Below are 20,285 nucleotides of genomic sequence, written 5' to 3'. Positions count from 1 at the left end.
TCATACTAGTATACTCAATAGTTTATGTTTGGATATTATAGTTTATATATATATATATATATATAAGATAAAATGTTATGAAAAATATAAATACCTCTTTAATTGTGTCGCATACTAAATAGTACTTATAGATTTACTAACTCATACTAGGATTTGAAAAGTTTAGTTTTCATATTTTATCATACAATGTTATCATATAGATATTAGTTTTTGTTTGATAATCTAAAGCTTTACTTATGCAAAAGCAAGTTGATAGTATATTTTTGAAATGATAGCATATTTATTGTCTTTTTTGCGATCAAATATATGAATTGGTTAATGATTGTACACTTTGGTAAGTAATTATAAGAAGATCTTTCTTGTCAATTAAGCATTGAAGCTTTTTCTATTAAATTTTTTAGTTTCAATATAGTTATCATGTACCAAGTTTAATTAATCATTATGTTTTAGAAAAAAATAAATTTATGCCATGTAATCTTTATGATATCAAGATACTAGATTTTCTATTTAAAAATTCCCTTAAAAATGATCTAATTTTTAAAAGAAATTTGTTTCATCATAATAGTTTTTATTTCTAAATGCATAAAATTAAATTTTTTAGAAAGTTGCATATTATTTTTCACCCAAATTTTCAAGAAAAATAAGGATGCATTTTCTTAAGTTTTTGAGAGAATCTAGGGAAATCTCCTTATTCACGAAAACATGCAAGTTACCCAAAATGTCTGCAGCTATGTTATTAATGAAGAGGGAAGGGGATAGATTGTATAGATCTCAAAGAGAATGATGTCAAATCTCCACCTATAAATCACATGGCACTTTGAACCTTAATGTGCTTCAAGTCGTAAAAAGTTAAAGCTTTTCCATTCTTTTGCTCCACAATTTAACCATTCCTAGTTTTTATTTGTGGCAACACCATAACCAATCATATAAATCAAAATTGTTGGCGTTACAAGTATTAACAAGTTGATGTTTAGTTGTTTTAGACTGTTTTTCCCCATCCTCACAGTTCAATTATTCCACTTAATGACATTCTTCCACATCTTTTCCCCACCCTAATTGTAACTGTTCAATTATTCCACTTAATGACATTCTTCCATACTTTTTCTCCATTCCAATTACAGTTCAACTATTCTCTAGGCAATGACATTCTCCCACACTTTTTATCCCATGCTTGCATTGCAATTATTCCACTTAATGACATCATTCAACACTTTTCCCCTACCATAGTACCATGCTTACATTTCAATCATTCCACTTAATGACAATGAGTGTCTAATTCCAGTATTTTCCCTTCCCATGCTTACATTCCAAGCATTCCACTTGATGATATGGAGTGCCTAGCTCTGCAAAAGCCCTAGTGAAAGGTAACCTTGGAGAGGCTAGCTGGTAAGGTCACCTTTTCTTTTGGTTTGGCCGGTGAGACTTTTCCACGGGGCGCTGGCTCTAGCCCTCTACGTAAAGGCTCGGGTTCGTGAGACGGGGCTTTGACATGGGTCTTTCTGCCACCTTTCTCTCTCTTCTTTTCTTAGCATCATCACCACCATCATCATCATTTAGTATTAGTATCGATAGACAGGCTACTCCATATCAGCAGTCCCTAAGGACATTACGGAGGAATCCGCCATAGCTGATCAACCCCTTGCAGACAGTTATATTGTCACATAGACCAGATAACTGTCTGTCAAAACAGATAAGGAAAATGGATGAGACAGCTCATCATCGTATTGCTGATGATCAGATGCTGAAGAAGGAGAAGAAGACCAACAAGAAGGAGGAAGAGAAGGAGACTATCCCCTTCTTCAACCTCTTCTCATTCGCCGACGCCTCCGACGTCGCCCTCATGCTCGCCGGCAGCCTGTCCGCGGTCGCCAATGGCGCCGCCATGCCCATCATGTCTCTCATCTTTGGCCAGCTTGTCGATGCCTTTGGGCGCAGCAGCCCTGACAGCATCGTGCGTGATATCTCCAAGGTGAGTGCACGTCCTCAGCAATTGATCACAGGCAGGAGGAATTAGGTTCGCATGCATTCATGTTCTTCTGTCTGTGCCATATGTATGAATGCTTGTATTCATACAAGCATGCATGCATGCATGTATATGCACAAATGCATGTATGCATATGTGTGTGTGTGTGTGTGTACACACACACACACACACACACACACAGACACATTAGGTACGTACATACATGTGTGTGTATTGTATGTGTCTGTTTGGATCTAAGTTCTGTGTCAATCAGTCATATTATTCTAAACAGGTAGTTCATGCAATGCCTGTAGGGGATGCTGCACAGGTGCCATAGAGACGAGTGTGCAGCTAACTTTGTTAACAACGTTTTTACTACCTAATAGTGTGACCCTCACATTATGAATATATATGATGCATCTGCCTTTTGCATGCTTTGATGCTAAGTCGTTGACATGTTCATGAAATCCTTGTAGAAACTAGCTCTCAATTTGTGCAGGTTTCATTGCACTTTCTTTACCTTGGGATCGGAGCATTTGTAGCTGCCTTCTTACGTAAGTTCTCATGATGCTTAAAGAAAGGATTTCAGAATGGAAATAGTAATTAAACAGGTCTATCCGGTTCCAAGTAGTAGAAACAAGTTTCAATGGTATTGTACTGCTGCCTCCAAAGATTTACAGATACTCACATGCAACTATTTGTGATGATCCCTTGATCTTGCTGGTACTCTCAAGAATAATCTCCTGATACCTGCCAATGTTGTACAATACAGAGGTCGCTTGCTGGATGGTGACGGGTGAGCGGCAAGCAGCAAGAATTCGGGGCCTTTATTTACAAGCAATCCTGAGACAGGACGTGGCTTTCTTCGACATAGAGTCTTCTACAGGGGAGGTCATTGGAAGGATGTCAGGAGATACAATTCTTATCCAAGAAGCCATGGGAGAAAAGGTTAGCACAACAGCTTACTTTTATTGACAAACAAGGAGCATTATATAGTCTAGTATAGGTGGTTCATGCTATTCTCAGGCATGTGTTCTTACTGGATTGTTATGCCCAATTCATCTGTCAATTATGCTAATCGATCAGTGAAAGATGGAAATTGGCTTCTGGTGTGTTTTCAACATGGAAAAGTTAGAGTAGAGGATCTGACAAATGCAAAATTAGTCAGGTAGTCCTTACTCCTCAAATGGCTTGTTAATAGGTGGGAAAATTTGTCCAGCTTATCTCAACATTTGTTGCCGGCTTTACGGTGGCTTTTATAAGAGGCTGGAAACTCACACTGATGATGCTTTTGACAATTCCACTACTTGTGCTTGCTGGTGGAGGCACGTCCATCATAATATCCAAAGCAACTAGCAGAGAACAAAATGCATATGCTCAGGCAGGCAACATAGTGGAGCAAACGATTGGTGCAATCAGAACGGTGAGTAATCTGTGCCATCACTTTGGTCTTCTGTCAGACAAAGTATGATTCAACTGCCCATCTTATAATGAGCAGATTTGTGCTGGTCCATTGTGTAGACCATTAATGCCTTTTTATCAGATGAACAGGTAGCAGCATTCACAGGTGAGAGAAAATCCGTAGAAGCATACAGGAAAGAGCTTAACAACGCTTATAAGGCTTCTGTCCTTCAGGGTTTGACATCCGGTCTTGGTTTTTCCACATTCATGCTGATTTTGTATTGCTCATACTCTTTGGCAATATGGTATGGAGCCAAGCTCATTTTGAATGAAGGATACACGGGAGGCACAGTTATAAACGTAATCTTTGCTGTCATTACTGGAGGCATGTGAGTGCTACAAACCTATTTAACAGCATTTATATGTTGACAGCGTTTGTTGAAAGCTATTCAGGAAATGGTGGGAGGGCTTTTGTTCCACATGCATACAGAGTCAGAAATTTTCTAGAAGCAATTTAGCCCATGAATATGTAGCTCTCTCAAATACTCACATAGACAATCAAAAAATATTTTGAAATTCTGGTGCAAGTAGTTGCTCGAACCCTTCGGAATCTTCCCAGAGCCCTTCTAGTTTTTTGTGCTCTTCTTTTTCCCAAGGCACAGGTTCAATTCTTGTCTTCTGTGTGTTGGTATTGCAGGTCTCTTGGTCAAGCTTCACCATCAATCAATGCTTTTGCCTCTGGAAAAGCAGCAGCTTACAAGATGTTTAAGGTCATCCACAGAGTACCAGTGATAGATTTATTCAACATGAAAGGTGAAATCTTGAAGGATTTAAGAGGTGATATTGAGTTCAAGGATGTGGCCTTTGCATATCCAGCACGCCCCAAGGTCCATGTCTTGAGCAAATTTTCACTGTTCATTCAACAAGGAACAACAGTGGCTTTAGTAGGAGAAAGTGGAAGTGGCAAATCAACAGTGATAAGTTTGATTGAGAGGTTCTATGATCCCCAATGTGGTGTTATTCTATTAGATGGAGTAAACATCAAACAGTTACAGCTGAAGTGGCTTAGACAACAAATAGGTCTTGTTAGTCAAGAGCCAGTCCTCTTTGGCATTTCCATCAAAGACAATATCAGCTATGGGAAAGACGATGCATCATTTGAAGAGATAGTGTATGCTGCACAATGTGCACATGCAACAAGCTTTATCTTAGGCCTGCCCAAGGTATGCTTTTACTAGAGAAGTGCTTTTGATGGTAAGGAAAACAATAGCACCTAGAGGTAACTTGAAAAACAAATGAGAGATGGTATCAAAAGCTCACGTGAAAGGAATGAGCCGCGAGCTATGGATAACCTTCTATTGTTCGTTTTCTTGAAGGGTTTTGATACACTAGTGGGAGAACATGGTACCCAATTATCAGGAGGTCAAAAGCAAAGGATTGCATTAGCAAGAGCAATATTAAGAAATCCTGCCATTCTGTTACTGGATGAGGCTACCAGTGCATTGGATGCTGAGTCTGAGCGTTTAGTGCAAGACGCAGTGGACAAGCTCATGATAGGCTGCACTACAGTTGTAATCGCTCATCGGCTCACAACAATAAGAAATGCTCATCTAATCGCTGTCGTGAAACACGGATCAGTCACAGACATGGGTAAATGTCAATGTTGTAAGGCTTAGTGGATAATTTTCTGATTAAGAAATTGATGGGCAAACAGGATTTTACAGTCTGTGCTTTGTTTGATCCAGGGAAGCATAATGAATTGATGGGAAGTCCTATTGGAGCTTATGCCCAGCTTGTACACCTGCAAACTGTGCACCACAATGAAGAGAAAGACACTAAAGAAGATAATGAAGCAAATGTGAAAGGCATTGTAAATACTTTGAGGTCTGGAAGAAGCGAAAGCCAAACTTCCTTTGAAAATTTTTTGGACAGGAGTGCAGATTTATTTGGATCCAATACGTCAGAATTTTGTAAGCAATCTTCAGGCAAATCAAAAAAAAAAATCTGCTTCAGCCACAATGTTCCACAGGACCCAGAAATTGGAGAGAGAAGGCCTATCAGAGATGTTTCTGTCTTAAGGATTGCATCTATGAATAAAGATGAGGCACCAATCTTTCTTCTAGGCTCATTGGCTGCTAGTGCCCAGGGGTTGGTATTCCCAATATATGGGGCCCTCCTGTCAATGGTGGTCAAAAGTTTTTTTCAGCCACCTCATAAGCTGCAGCATGATGCCAACTTCTGGGCAAGCATGTTTGCAGTGCTTGCAGTTTTTGCCTTTGTTGTTCTCCCTGTGAAAGTTGTCTGCTTTTCAATTGGAGGTAGCAAGCTTGTCCAACGTGTAAGACAGATCAGTTTCGAGAAAGTTCTGCAGCAAGAGATTTCTTGGTTTGATCAAACTGATAATTCCAGGTGAGGTTCCAAGATCTTGCATCCTTACAATCAGGTTGCTTATAACAATGCCATGGTTATGAGGACTAAAAATGGCATATGTTTGCAGTGGTGCACTAAGTGCTAAATTATCAGCTGATGCAGCGAAAGTCAAGATTGTGGTGGGAGATTCTCTGTCTTTAGTTGTGCAAAATGTTGCTACAATCAGTGCTGCCATGGTTATTGCATTTTCTGCCAGCTGGCAATTGGCCCTTGTGATGCTTGCTATTGCTCCTACTTTGGGTTTGCAAGGCATGGTCCAAGCAAGATCCTTGAAAGGTTTCAGTGCAGATACAAAGGTATTCACTTCTAATCATAGACCTGCATGTGCTCTAACTGTGGTACAGTGGTCAGAAAGCTTTAGAATTCATTGCTGTCGACTGTCAAGTCTCCGTTTTTGCTAGGTCATAGCAGTACTTGAGTTCATCAATTTTGCAAACATGTGGTCTTATTAATTCTTATTCATTATGCCATATTGAATCACGTAACCATCTTTGCAAATGACAAGAAGGTAGGAGGTTATTGGACTCCATATCATTAGATGGTGCTGTTGACATTATATGTGCGTTTGACTTGCCTACAGACCATGTATGAGGATGCAAGCCAGGTGGCTACTGATGCGGTTCGAAACATCCGGACTGTCTCATCATTTTGTGCTGAAGATAAGGTTCTCCAACTGTATCATGAAAGATGCAGATCCCCATTGGAAATAGGCCTCCACCAAGGCATTCTCAGCGCACTATCTTTTGGTGTTTCTACTTTCATGATATATGGATCATATGCTGTTTGCTTTTGGGCTGGAGCAAGATTGGTCCAAGATAGAAAGACAAATTTCCAGGAAGTATTCAGGGTAGGCTTCATTAAAAAAATATGTGTCTTTTGTTATCATACCTCTGACAGCAAACACAGAACAAGTGGGACTGAAAATAACCTTTCCAATTTACTTACTACTATCTTCTAAATTAAATGTTTCATAGCTGTAAGCTGTTTATTGTAATTCCTGCATGCGGGAAAGGGGGGCATGGTTGACGACGTTTTTCTAAAGCATGATGAAGAGCTGCTTATAATTTATCTGCTTGCAACTTTACAGTATCTCTCATATTTCAGTTGGATTGCAGGCATTCTTCGCAGTCTCAATGGGTGTGGTTAGTATCTCATATTCAATGGGACTGCTTCCAGATGTCACGAATGCCAGATGTGCTATAAACTCGGTATTCTCATTAATTGATCTCAACTCAAAAATCAATCCTGAAAACCCCTCTGGGTTTATTCCTGAGACATTAGTTGGGAACATTGAATTCAAAAATGTGAGCTTTACATATCCAAGCCGACCCAACATTCAAATACTCTCAAACTTTTGCCTTCATGTACAAGCAGGAAAGGTCTGTTGCTTATTTTTTAATACTTAAATTAAAGAGTGGCATTAAGTTCTGTTTTTAGCATTTGATCTAAAAAGATGTTCAGTTATCGCAATCACTCAACTAACAGTTTGCTGGGTGAGTGAAAGAGCATAGCGGATGACATTGAAATTTAGTAGGATATTAATTGTGATGTAAGAAGCCGATGACATCTTTTCTATTGTTGTAGACTCTGGCTCTTGTAGGAGAGAGTGGCTGTGGGAAATCTACAGTAATTTCTCTGCTGGAAAGATTTTATGATGCAGATACAGGACTTATATTATTGGATAATATCGATATCAAAACCATGCAGGTAAAATGGCTGAGGCGACAGATAGGCCTGGTCAGCCAGGAGCCAGTATTGTTTAATATGACCATACGAGAGAATATCATTTATGGAAGTGAGGATGTCTCAGAAGATCAAATTTTTAGTGCAGCAGAGGCTTCAAATGCCCATCAGTTTATCACAAGGCTGCCAGAAGGTTATCAGACCTGTGTTGGAGAACGAGGGATACAGCTCTCTGGAGGCCAGAAACAAAGGGTTGCAATTGCTAGAGCAATCATAAAGAACCCAAAAATCCTACTGCTAGATGAAGCTACCAGTGCATTGGATTCCAAATCTGAACATGTAGTTCAGGAGGCCTTGGATAAAGTCATGTTGAACAGAACAGCGATCATTGTTGCTCATCACCTATCCACAATAAAAAATGCTGATCTCATAGCTGTTATGAAGGGTGGAGTGGTCATAGAAATGGGGCAGCATAATGAGTTGATCCGTCTAAAGGATGGAGCCTATTCAGCACTAGTGAAGCTGCATATGGCTGCTCCTGTATGAGTTTCAATAACTTCATATATTATATATTTTCTCACCATTCTACACACGATTCATGATTCCTGCTGCAGTGTATCGATTCCAGCTGCAGTGAATTCAACAATATTATTCGTGAAGCTGAAGGGGCCATGGGTTGTATATTACTATGGCAGATAAGGGGAGCAAAGTTTCCTCTTGTATGAAGTGCTCTTCTATCACCCGACTGGAGAATCACAGAAAGGTGTGCAGTTTGCGTCAGTCAACAAGATCCGCATCACACACGCACTCTCTCTCTCTCCCTCTCTGCCCCAGCACCCCCCCCAAAGAAAAGGCAAGGCCATGAAAAGACTTGTTAGCATTAGGAGGATGATTACCCCCTTAAAAACAAGGTGATAAAATCACGAGGGCTTGCCAAAGTAAGAGTGGATATTAGGTTGGAAGGCTTATTGAGGAAGATTTGTAAAATCATAAGAATCAATAGTAGGTTGGAAGGCTTAATGAAGAAGATTTTTGTAAAAATTGATCGATACTTGAAAAGTAAGATCTTCATCAGCTGGTTATTGCAGCATTGCTTGTTTGTTATTTCATGTCGAATAAATCTTGGAGCGCAGTAAGAATAAGTCTTAGCTGCATCTATAAATTGCTCTTACTTACTGAAGGAGATAAGTTGTAAAATCAATAGATATTTGAAAAGTAAATTCTTCATCAATTGGTTATTGCAACATTGCTTGCTTGTTATTTCATGATGCATAACCTTGGAGCATAGTAAAATTACATTCTTACTTACCTCCACAATTTGTTCTCTTATCTACAAAACATAGCTATGCCCATAATGCTTTAGCTTATTTCTATTACTCTTCATCATATTTCTAATTACCGAAGGGAAGGGTAGCTGTAAGCAATACTATGAAAATGATCATGCCCTTTTCAGAAAAGAGCCAAAAGTGGAACATGTGAGTTCAAAATTAAATTCTCACGGTTGAAATCAACATTCCTAAAATCAAATTGCACAGATTGATGACTTGGAAAAACCCAAGCCTCAACATTGATGACTCTTAAACAATAGTTAAAGAAAGAAGAAGGGGAAGGGCATGGCATTGAGCTCTACAATGGGTGTGCAAGCGATACCACAAGGATGCTGCAGGTCACCAACTAGAACATGCCATGCCTTCATTCAAATGGACAGTCAATCCTGTAGACTTGGGAATATCTTCTCTTCAAAAGCTTTAGTCAAACTGTCATGGGAAGATTTCCTTAGGATAAAATCTCAAAAACTAATTAGAATGCCTCTCAGTTGCATACACACTTCTGTTATTGCTAATTTTGGTTCTCAAGGGGTTGGCCCAGAAGTTTGAACAATGTCTGGGAGAGAGAAGCCTTTGGTGGTCATGATTTGGACAGCAAAGAAGGGTTTGGTGGTCATGATTTGGGCAGCCAAAAAACGTACATGTAAAAGAAGCAGCTTAGGCTCTCTCTTTTTTTTTTCGTAAAAGGTAATTGTATTAATTACGAAAAAAATACAAGATTACTTGATTACAAGATAGTTGATGACACTAAGCCATCAGGTGAAGAAGTTCTCTCGCTCTCTCTCTCTCTCTTTCTGATTACAAGAGGCACGAGGGCCCTAGGCCAACGTGTGGGAAATCCCCGTAGTAATGCACTAAAAAAGTTACACCAATCATGGCAACGACCCAGAGGCAATTGCCATATGCCAAGGAAGCAAATCCTCCCGAGGGAGCAAGTCGGAGTGTCGGATGAGATCTAGCTGCCAATGCAAGAGGCCTTTAAGCCTGGCAATATGACGCGGTACATTAGAGGCCGAATCAAAGAGAAAAGCATTGCGCGTGGTCCAAATGTGCCAGCATCCCCAATATCTGAAAAAGTGAAATAAGATTTTCATATGCAACTGTGGCGGTGTGGGATACTTCGGGCGCACAAAAACCCAGTCGAAAGGAGTTAGTGAGGACCCCACCACAGTGCGCCAAATGTGCGACAAGAGTGACCAGATATTCTTGGCGAGCGGGCAAGAAAGAAAACGATGTCGGGCCGATTCCGCCGTTGTGGTACAGAAGAAACAATTGCCATTCAAGATGCGACGCTTGGCAAGGGCCGAGGCAAGAGGAAGACCACCAATCATTACGCGCCAAAGAAAGACCTTGCATTTGAAAGGTGCCTTATTCAGCCAGCCCTCCATCAGCGTTGTCTGCCACCATGTCAGCGATTTCCGCAGTCCCCAAACAGTATTAGCTTTGTCACCTAGCCATTGGTGATCCTGAATGAGAAGATGATACACCTGATTAGTAAAGGCCTTTTCCAGACTCAACCGGCCTGCAAGGTCCCAGTCCTGCCAAGGGCGATCCACAGCCAGGGCAGGAAAGGGTTGCCTACCCTGAAGCTCCGACGAAAGCTTTCCCCATAAATCACAGTATCCGCGCGGGATCTTGAAAAGTCGCCTAGCAGTCCGAAACGATACGAGCACATTGCGAGTGGCAAGGGTAGCATCCGCAACCGACGTCACACCTAAACGGGCCATGCGGTTAAATCTCAGTCTGAGCTGATGTTTATCTTTCCATGAAAATAGTCTCGATATTGCCAACAATTCCAGCTGAAAGAAGTTAGTCTGCAAGCGGTCCCCTACCGGGTGCCAACGGGCCTTTTGGAGCACCACTTTCCAAGAGCCGACCAAGTGCAGTAACAAAGCGGAAGAGGGACTGGAAAAACGGGAGTCAGCATTAAGGACATGCCACCAGGAGGCCCGAAGCCAGGTGTTACCATGGCGGAGCCCGCTGTCCTCAAGAAAATAGCGGGCTATGATGGTCCACGGGTGATGATCCACACACATGGCACGAAAAAGGGACCAACGGAGAGCTAGCATATGAGTTTCTGCATCCAAAATAGCTCCACCACCCATGCGCTTAGGGGTACATGTATGTGACCATGAAATCCATGAAATGCCCGCCTGCAGTGAATCCTTCTTCCATAGCATGAAACGGATGGGATGAGTGAGAGCCTTCAAAGTAGTAGGCGTCCATGGCAACAATGGCAGGAAATACGTTAGCATTGGGAGCATAATTGACTGAGCCACTTTGAGGCGGACATGGAAGGGCCACGCTTGCGACTTCCAATACATAAACTTCGCCGCCAGTTTTTGTGAAATCCACTCCAGCAGGTCCTTTGGCCGTACATCCACCCCCAATGGGTATCCAAGATGCCTGACAATAGAGCCACGGGAAACCACCTGGCCTTGCCAGCCTAATGACTGTAAATCAGGCTCCGTGCAACTGAGAATGGCTGACTTAAAGGCATTGATGCGAAGCCCAGAGGCCTGACCAAAAAGCGTCCAAACATCTAATGCCTTGCGAATGTTGTCCCTGTCCGCCTGCAAAATCATAAAGGTGTCATCAGCCAAAGATTGGCTAATGAAGTGCTGGCCCAAAGGAAGAGACAACCCTGCCAGCTGAGCAGAATCTGCCATGGAGGATAACATTGAAAGGACCGGGTGAGTCGCCAGGGCAAAGAAGAGAGGACTCAAAGGACAACCCTGTCTGACTGAGCGTGCAAGGACAAATGGCTCTGTAACCCCACCATTGAGCATAACTCTGGAGGAAGCCGCAGCACTAATGGTGTAGATCAATCGGGACATCCGGGTACCAAAGCCCATAGCAGACATGAGATCTGCAATGAAAGACCAGTCCACATAATCAAACGCCTTTTCCAAGTCCAATTGAATCAATACCACTTCCTGACCGGAGTGTCACGCATAGTCAATAGCCATTTGCACATTTAAGATATTATGCAGAATGTTGCGGCCCTTAATGAAACCATATTGGAGAGGATGCACAATAGCGGGAAGGTGCTTGTGAAGCCGATTCGCCAGCACTTTGGAGTAGATTTTATACATGGAGCCCATCAAAGAGATTGGTCTCCAGTGTTGCAGCTTTGACGGCGAAGGGACCTTTGGAATCAGTTTGATAAGGCCTTCTTTCCATGAGGAGGGCATGACCCCTGTTTCCCAAACCTGCTGAAACATGACCACCAATGGCTTCACCAACTGAGTGGCCGAGCTCTGAAAGAATTCATTAGTGAGACCATCCCAGCCAGGACTTTTATCCGTCGGCAGGTGCAACAAAACATCCATAACCTCCTCCTCGCAAATATCTGCCTCCAAAGTGGCTTGCATATCCAATGGAACCTGCTGGCAGACCAGATGATAGAAGACCGAGCGAGCATGCATAACCTGGCTAGAAGGCAAGGGAGAAGAACCAAGAAGTTCCATAAAATAATTTCTGCACATATTGAAATGGTCTGCGGATCAGTGACCATGCGACCCTCCGAATCTTGGAGTCTGGTCATATTATCACGAGCCGGAGACGCATGCAAGGCGCGAAAGAACTTATGAGACTGGCAGGCACTATCTTGCAATGTGTCAGTCAAGTTATGCAGCTTGGCCTGCTGATAAGATTTCAACTGAAATACTTGAAGAAGATGGGCCAAACGCCTCTCCAATGACAGCAGAAAATCATCATCTGGGGAATCCAGGAGCAAGGAACGGACCAAAGCCAGTAACTCCTCTGCTGCAGATCGACGACGGCGACAAAGCGAGGCATGATGGATCCCATACTGCCGAGCAACCCGCTGTACATTAGAGAGCAACCGTGCAAATGAAGGCAAGCCCTCAGAGGCGAAGTCCAATAAGAACCTCTCAATCAATTGCTGCATATAGCCCTGAAAAATCGAATGCTTCAAATAAGAGGAGTTGAAACGTAAAGGGAGCCTATCCAGCAACTGCATAAAAGGTGCAATAGATTGTGCCCGCATCTCAAGCTGGAGGGGGAAATGATCTGACAACGCATACTGCTGCAAGACCTTCATTTCCAGCATCTCGGGAAGAAAATCGTCCCCCTGCATGATATACATTCTGTCCAGCCGCGACCAAGTAGTTGCATATTGTGCGGAATGAAAAGTAAACCCTAAAAAAGAAGGGTGAAGCCACGACCAAAGATCCTGCTTAAGTACGTGCAAAGCAAAGGAATTCCACACCCGGCTTTCCGGCGCATCCATTACCGAATGCCCTGAAGTGGACTGAGAAGAGTGAACACACATATTGAAATCTCCCGTCAAAAACCCCCTTCGGCCAAGTGACATGGAGGCTTGCAAAGTGGACCAAAGATCCCGTCGGGATGCGGGATCATTCGGAGCATAGAGGCCCAATAACCATAAAATCTCTCCTTCAAATAAGACTTCGATAACCAGAAAGCGGCCCTGCACATCATTTTTAATAAGGACAGGCTGATATTTCTCATGGACAATCATCAGCACGCCCGAATAGTGCGTAGCATGGGTGCCTGCATAAAACAGACGGAATCCATGACAATCCACAACTTTTCCTGCTTCACCGTGACTTTTGTGCTCAATTGCACACAATACATCCCACTGGTTCTCATGCAAGACGGTCCACATGGCATGTTGCTTATGGCGAGAGCAAATGCCTCGCACATTCCACGTGGCTATCTTCATATATCTTCAAAAAAGGAAGTCAGGAACGAGGCGCCTGTTGCCTCGATTTCACCTTTTCCACGAGAGCATCTAGGACGCCCTCATCCAGAAAATCAGCCAATACTGCAAACGAATTCTGGCGACCTGCTTTAGAGGTAGAAGGGAAATCCACTGCCTTGGGAGTGGGGCGGGGATAACGCCGATCCCAGGGTGTAATCACATTACCTTTGGTATCAAACGCCAGCTTAGCAGGAGGGCCTTTGGGGCCGTCGGTATAGACTTTCCTTGGAGACTGATTACGGGGGGCAGACGGGGCCGTAGTACGCGCAACCTGCTGTGAAGTGACCATTTCTTTTCTGCGCGTATACGTGCGCACGGAATCCTGGGAAGCAGTAGGCCCAGGATCTGCCAGGCCTGCATCCAACTTTTTGCCTTTTTTGGGACGTGCCTCAATCCAGTCAGTGCGACGGGAATCCAAACCCAGGACCTGTTGTTTGCCTTTATCCATGACATGAGGTGACTGAAGGGCTTCCTGGAGTGGGGCATCAAGCACCATGTCATCCTTGGGCAGCACAACCTGTGCATCCTCCGAAGACGGTTGCCTTTTAGGGCATTCAACCATGAAATGCCCCAATTTACCACATGAAAAGCAGTGTCCCGCAAAGTTGCCCCATTTCAAGCGAAAATGTAGAGGATGCATGCCTGAACAATTGAGGCGAAGCCACGTGGGTCTTTTCCTGGCCGTATCCCATAACATGCATAAACGGTTGCGGTTCATTGCCCTGAGGCTTGGGGGAACCAGCACTGTTCCCACAACCGCCATCGCATCCTTCAACATTGGTCAATAGACCGCCGGACAATTTTCCACTTCCACCCACACCGGGCATTCTCGTTGAAGCAGACGCTGGAAGTCGGCCATGGGGCGCCATGGTACAACATGGACCAAGCGGCGATCAAAGAATAGTGGCAACTTGGATAGGAGCTCAGCTCGATGCGTTTCCGATTTCAACAACACCTCATAAAAGCCGCGAGGTCCAAGGAAGATCTCCTCCAACACACTCCCCTTGCAATAAATGGTGCATCCACTGGCGAATATGCGATAGCACTGGGATCCTGCCAGTGAAGAAAAGTATAACTGCACGATCATAAAATACCGAGAAGGATCGCAAGACTGATTTGGGGTCCACCGTGGCTTCCAGCACATCATCCGTTCCCGCTTCAGAAAAAGATTCATTATTATGCTGGACATAATCGCCAAGCAGAGTATTGGCAAAGTCTAGCAAATGCTCCCAATCAATTTCCTGCGAATCCACAGGATCAGAGGCCACTTGCGCATAGGAACGTTCCTGAGGACCCATTGGCTCATCAGAAGTATGCTTGGAGCGTTTGCCAGCAAGCGGCAGTTCAGAACCCGGCAGTTCAGAACCCGGAGGCAGCTCCTCCGTGCATGGCACCATATCCTCTGGCTCCTCTGCATCGGAATCAGGGCCAAGGGCTGCCACCGTCCGGTCGAGAAAATCCATATCCAGGCCAGCCATACTGCTGTCTTCTCGCTCGCGCGCTCTCTCTCTCTCTCTCTTTCTTTTCTGTACAGCGGCGCTGTCCAAGGGCGGATTCTACAAGCACAGCCGATGAAACCTGAGCTTTACATGTCAGCCTCAGTCGTGGCCTGTCCCAAGAACGCGTGTGGCAGGGCACAACCCTAACAGTGCAGGGGCATGAGGGTGGAACACAGGGCTGGCAGTCGACAGCAGAGTGGGATAGTCGAGGGCGCAGGGCAGGGGCCGCGCCAGCAGAAACCCTAACACACAGGGCGAACGGGCGAAACGCAGGTGCAGAGCCCGCAGCTCAGGCGGGCGATAGCAGGGCGGGGGACGCAGTCGATGGGCCTACAGGCAGCAGGGTGGGGGACTCAGCCGCAGCCGACGGGGCTTCAGAGGCAGGCGACGGGCCTGCGGGCGACGGCCAGACGGCGGCTGCAAGCGACGATGATCAGGCGCTGACGACGGGGCACCAAGCGATGGCGACGCTGCAGGCGACGCATCTCTCTCTCTCTCTCTCTCTCTCTCTCTCTCTCTCTCTCTGCCTCCCTAGCTTAGGCTCTCTCTCTCTCTCTCTCTCTCTCTCTCTCTCTCTCACACACACACACACACACACACACACACACACACACACAACAGTCCAGGCTTGAATAGTTGTCACCCTTATCTAGATAGATTATGTACAATCTACTAATCAAAAGATTCAGCACTCTGGTTGGGTGCGTAACCCATGTGCTCCTTACACACTGGTGCATGGTGCATACACAGTAAGAGAGGGGCTAGGGGCAAAGAAAGCACAGTAAGCTGCAAGGACTTACACCATTGACCCTATGTGCTCCTGACACTGTCATACATGGAGCATACACAGCAAGAGAGGGGCTAGGGGCAAAAAAAAGCTCAGCAAGCTGCAAGAGATTAGGTCTCAAGGAGCTGTGCAGTCTACTATGTAGTCTACAACTTTGCCGCTTGTTTCACGAAAATGTAAATTTTGGCTGAACCAGAGTATTGATTTTGCTAATATCGTAACTACTGATAGGAAGTCTGCTTAGAAGCTTTTTTTGTGCAGTCTACTTAGTGCCGCATGTTTCACAAAATAATATCATAACTACTGAGAGGAAGTCTGCTTAGTAGTTATTTTTAAGTAAACTTGGAGGTAAGGTCATAACTACTGAGCAAGTCTGATGGGAGATTAAACTTCCTACTTGGACATGGAGGGTGAATTTTATCTAAGCATATCTACTCCCACCAAAGCAAATTCTTTCAATAATGTGTAGCTACTGAACCAATATTATAAGAAACACTTAAACATTCTATGCTACATTTAGACAATAGCACAGATTCTGCAAAATAATCTCTATTTAGATCTGAGGGTGGAGGGATTACTGAGGCTACTTGGGGTACATATCCTTCTCCACCCATTGCTCTTAATAAACCCTTTAACTTACCTAACATCTTATCACCCTCCATATGTCTCATGTCCCCAACAATGAACTCATGCAGCATACTGTCAATTTCAATGCAGGCTTTGCCAGGCTTTCTCCATGCTCCATGGCTGATTCTCTGCCTTTGTATTTCATAAGCCCCATCCCACATGTGAGAATCCATGTATATAGTACACATAAGCATGTACCCACTAGAATTATCTGGATTTGACAAGACAGCTTGGTCATAGTAATGCTTCCCTGTTTCCACACCACCGTAAGTTCTGCAAGCAGAGAGCAATGCCCTCCATCCAAGAGCATCACATAAAACTGGTGAAGTTTCAAGTAACTCCTCTGCCTCATCAAAACAGCCTGCACGACTGAGAAGATCAACCATACATGTAAAGTGCTCCACAGTTGGAGTAATACCATGCTCATCTTTCATAGCCTTGAAATGCCTATACCCTTCTTTTATCTTACCGGCATGGCTGCAGGATGCTAGAATACTAGAATAGGTTCTAGAATCTGGCTTCAAGCCATGGTTGTGCATCTCTATAAGACACTTGTTCACCTTAGAGCAATCAGCCTGCCTGGCATAAGCACACACCATTGCATTCCAGGTTGCTATGTCCCGGTTAGGTAATCTGTCAAATATGTTAGTTGCTTCTTCCAAGCTGTCACATTTACCATACATGTCAATCAGAGCACTCCCAACAAGTAAATCAGTATCAAAAAGACTTTCTACAATTTGCATGTGAACGAGCCTTCCATGTAACACGGCACCAAGGTTCATACAAGCTCTCAAAACAGTCAGATAAGTAGTTTTGTCGGGCTGAAATCCCTCTAACTGCATCCTCATAAACAATGCAATACCCAAAATCTCATCCCCCTGTGAAAGGCATCCTGTGATTACTAGATTCCAAGCAATGGTGTTCCGATTCTTCATTCTATGAAAGACATTGCAAGCCTCTTCTAGACTGCCACAGTTTACGAACATGTCAACAAGCTTACTCTCGATAATTATGTCTGATTCGACTCCATTTCTGATGATGATATCATATATTAATTGCCCTTGCTTGACAGCTCCTATGTTGCTACAAGCTCTCAAAATATATGAATAAGTGGTGATATCCATGTTGATGCACTCATGTTGCATTCTTTCAAACAGTTCAAACACAAGGACATCTTGCTCCTGTTGTGTATATCCTGCCAGAACTGAATTCCAAGAGACCACATCTTGACAAGGTAATCTGCAAAATACTGAGTATGCATCCTCAATATAACCAAACTTGGCATACATATCAATGAGAGTGTTCCCACTCACAAGATCAAACTCATTGTCACCATTCATCATCCAGTCATGTATCATTCTGCCTGTTTCTACAACCCCTAAGTCTGTACATGCTTTCAAAACACAAGAAAAAGTGAAGTTGTCAGGCTTTGTTCCCTCATACTGCATTCTTTTAAACAGCAGAAGAGAAGAGGGAGCCTCCTCCATCAGAACATAGCCAGCAATCAATGTGTTCCATGATACCAAATCTCGGTGTAGCATTCTATCAAAAATATATTGCCCATTATCCAAGCTTCCACATTTTGTGTACATGTCAATGAGAGCACTCTCAATCACCACATTTCTCTGTAGCCAACATCTGATTATGATATCATGTACTAGCTTGCCTATTTCAAGAGCTCCTAAAGTACCACATGCTTTCAGAAGCAACGAACAAAAAACATCATTTGGAGCAAAGCCCTGTTCTTGCAGTTCTTCAAAGAGCTCAAGGGCAGCCACACCATCTCCATTTTGAACATAACCAGTCATCAATGAAGTCAACAATAACAAATCACATTCCCATAAATGACTGCACAGCTTATATGCCTCTTGCACTCTACCACTTCTTACATACATGTCAACCAACATTCTCTTAACAGCCACATTGCCTTCTACCCCAGCTTTGACAATCAAGTGATGTAGAACCCTGCCATGCTCCAAAGCTTGTATCATCCCACATGCTTGCAAAATGCAGGAGAATGTTATAGTGTCTGGATTCATACCATCTGTGTGCATCTTTTCAAAAAGTTCCATGGCATTGTAAGGACTTCCATGCTGAGCATAGCCTGCAATCATAATGTTCCATGCCACTACACTCTGATGCTTTGTTTTCTCAAACAAATTTAGAGCAGCCTCTGAACTCCCACACCTGATGTACATGTCAATGATACTGTTTCCAACCATTGTGTCTGACTCTAATCCTTCTTGATTTATCTGGTCATGTATCAACATTGAGATCTTTGGAGCTCTTGTGTTTCCACATGCTCTTAGAATATAAGAAAACGTCACTTTGTCTGGCTTAAGTCCAGTTCGTTGCAGGCTTTCAAAAAGCTCAAAAGCTAAGAATTCAGCAGCATTAAGGACGTAACTAGATAGCATTACATTCCATAACACTACATCACGATCTGATGAGGACTTGAACAGTTTGTGAGCATCCTCCAGACAGCCAAAATCAGCATACACATCAATAAGTGTGCTGCTGATGAGTTTGTCTGCTTCGAGCTTCTCTCTGGCAATGCATCCATGCAATAATTGACCGGTCTCAAGTGCTTGCAGATATTTGGATGCTTTCAACAGAGCCAAGAATGTGAATTTATCCGGCTTAATCGTCTCCTCTTCCATTTTCTGAAAGAGCTGGATACCCCTCTCATACGATTCCAGCTGAACATATGCAGTTATGATAGCATTCCAAGAATGCAGGGTCCGATTTGAGGACTTGCAGAAGGTTTGATATGCTCTCAACAGACTACTGCATGAGGCAAATGCCCGGATAAGGTGGTCTCTAAAGAAACCAATTGAGTCAAGTCCTGAGCTCACAAGAAGGGAATGCACTAAATGGCTGCTGGCCAAGTCCTTCTTTCTGATGCACTCCTGCAGAAGATTGAAGATCTTTTCAGACGAACATGTCGTATGTGATGGCATAGTCCGGAGTGGCTGCTGGTCACGTCCTTGTTTCTGATGCACTCCTGCAGGAGATTGAAGACCTGTTCAGATGAACATGCCTTATGTGATGGCATAGTCAGGAGAGATACATACATAACCGGGATGTACCCCAGTCCTCACATGGCGGTCCACTCTTCGTTTAAGAGAACAGGGACAAATCAACCGTAGTAGCAGGCATTGCGCTCCATCAGTTATGGATTGCATTGCCTGTATATGCATAATCGGGCAGGATGGGTGAAGCCGCATCTAGCAGCCGGCCAAGACTTTGCTCAGATTTGGCTCAGGACGCAAAGTTGCTCTGTTACTCCCAATGCCCGGCGACAGATTCAATTCATCTGGAAAGGATTCATAGAGTCCCTGAGATGGATCATGTGAAAGGTCCTGCTTTCAATCATGGTGCTGCTTTACAAGCTATGGCCTCTGACATACAGAAGATCAATGTATTTAAGCCAGCCAGCCCAGGTTTTCCACAGATTTTGCTCAGGCAGCAAGGCATCTCTGTCACTGACAATGCCCGACGACATATTCCATTCTTCCGCAAAGGTTTCACGAGGTCCTTCAGATGAAGGCCAGGCCTGCTGCTGGTTTATAAGCTACGGCCTCTGATAAACCTATACAGAGTATCAACGTATTTAAGCTCCAAAGTTATTCTCTTCAATGAGTCGTCGTAAAGATAATGGTACAATATTGTCAAGGAACTTCTTAACGGCTTGCACTTAACCATGCATGGTGTTTGGAATGCGTTTTTTAATTTTTATCTTTCAGCAATAATGCCTCAGGACATCTCCCGGGGTTCGCTTAACCAAGGTTTTTACTTGATCCTTTTTTCTTTTAAT

The 20,285-nt window shown here is 43.7% G+C and overlaps 2 protein-coding genes across 5 annotated transcripts; one reads left to right on the top strand and one right to left on the bottom strand.

Moving 5' to 3' along the window:
- Positions 1–1,387: 1,387 nt before the first annotated feature.
- Positions 1,388–8,637, top strand: LOC148040033 (ABC transporter B family member 3-like). Of its 4 annotated transcripts, XM_087696151.1 has the most exons (13): positions 1,388–1,969; positions 2,463–2,517; positions 2,736–2,911; positions 3,165–3,386; positions 3,515–3,753; positions 4,062–4,587; positions 4,741–5,014; positions 5,110–5,773; positions 5,862–6,090; positions 6,375–6,641; positions 6,910–7,173; positions 7,379–7,501; positions 7,629–7,894. In XM_087696151.1, exons 1-13 carry the CDS (start codon positions 1,700–1,702, stop codon positions 7,752–7,754), a joined length of 3,435 nt encoding a protein of 1,144 aa, XP_087552277.1. In that variant the 5' UTR covers positions 1,388–1,699; the 3' UTR covers positions 7,755–7,894. The 4 variants fall into 4 exon arrangements, with proteins under 4 accessions (XP_087552277.1, XP_087552260.1, XP_087552269.1 ...); XM_087696134.1 differs by having other exon boundaries at positions 7,379–8,637; XM_087696143.1 differs by lacking the exon at positions 7,379–7,501 and having other exon boundaries at positions 7,502–8,636.
- Positions 8,638–16,072: 7,435 nt separating this feature from the next.
- LOC148040032 (pentatricopeptide repeat-containing protein At5g27110-like) lies at positions 16,073–20,080 on the bottom strand. The gene has a single exon (XM_087696123.1). It carries the CDS (start codon positions 19,426–19,428, stop codon positions 16,297–16,299), a length of 3,132 nt encoding a protein of 1,043 aa, XP_087552249.1. The 5' UTR covers positions 19,429–20,080; the 3' UTR covers positions 16,073–16,296.
- Positions 20,081–20,285: the final 205 nt, after the last annotated feature.

This window comes from Lygodium microphyllum, chromosome 2, assembly GCF_053477565.2.
Source record: "Lygodium microphyllum isolate KBCC chromosome 2, Lygodium_microphyllum_v1.1.10, whole genome shotgun sequence".
In the NCBI taxonomy this organism is placed as follows: Eukaryota; Viridiplantae; Streptophyta; class Polypodiopsida; order Schizaeales; family Lygodiaceae; genus Lygodium; species Lygodium microphyllum.
The sequence above is the reverse complement of the archived record's forward strand: the minus strand, read 5'-3'. Positions and strand labels throughout refer to the sequence as shown.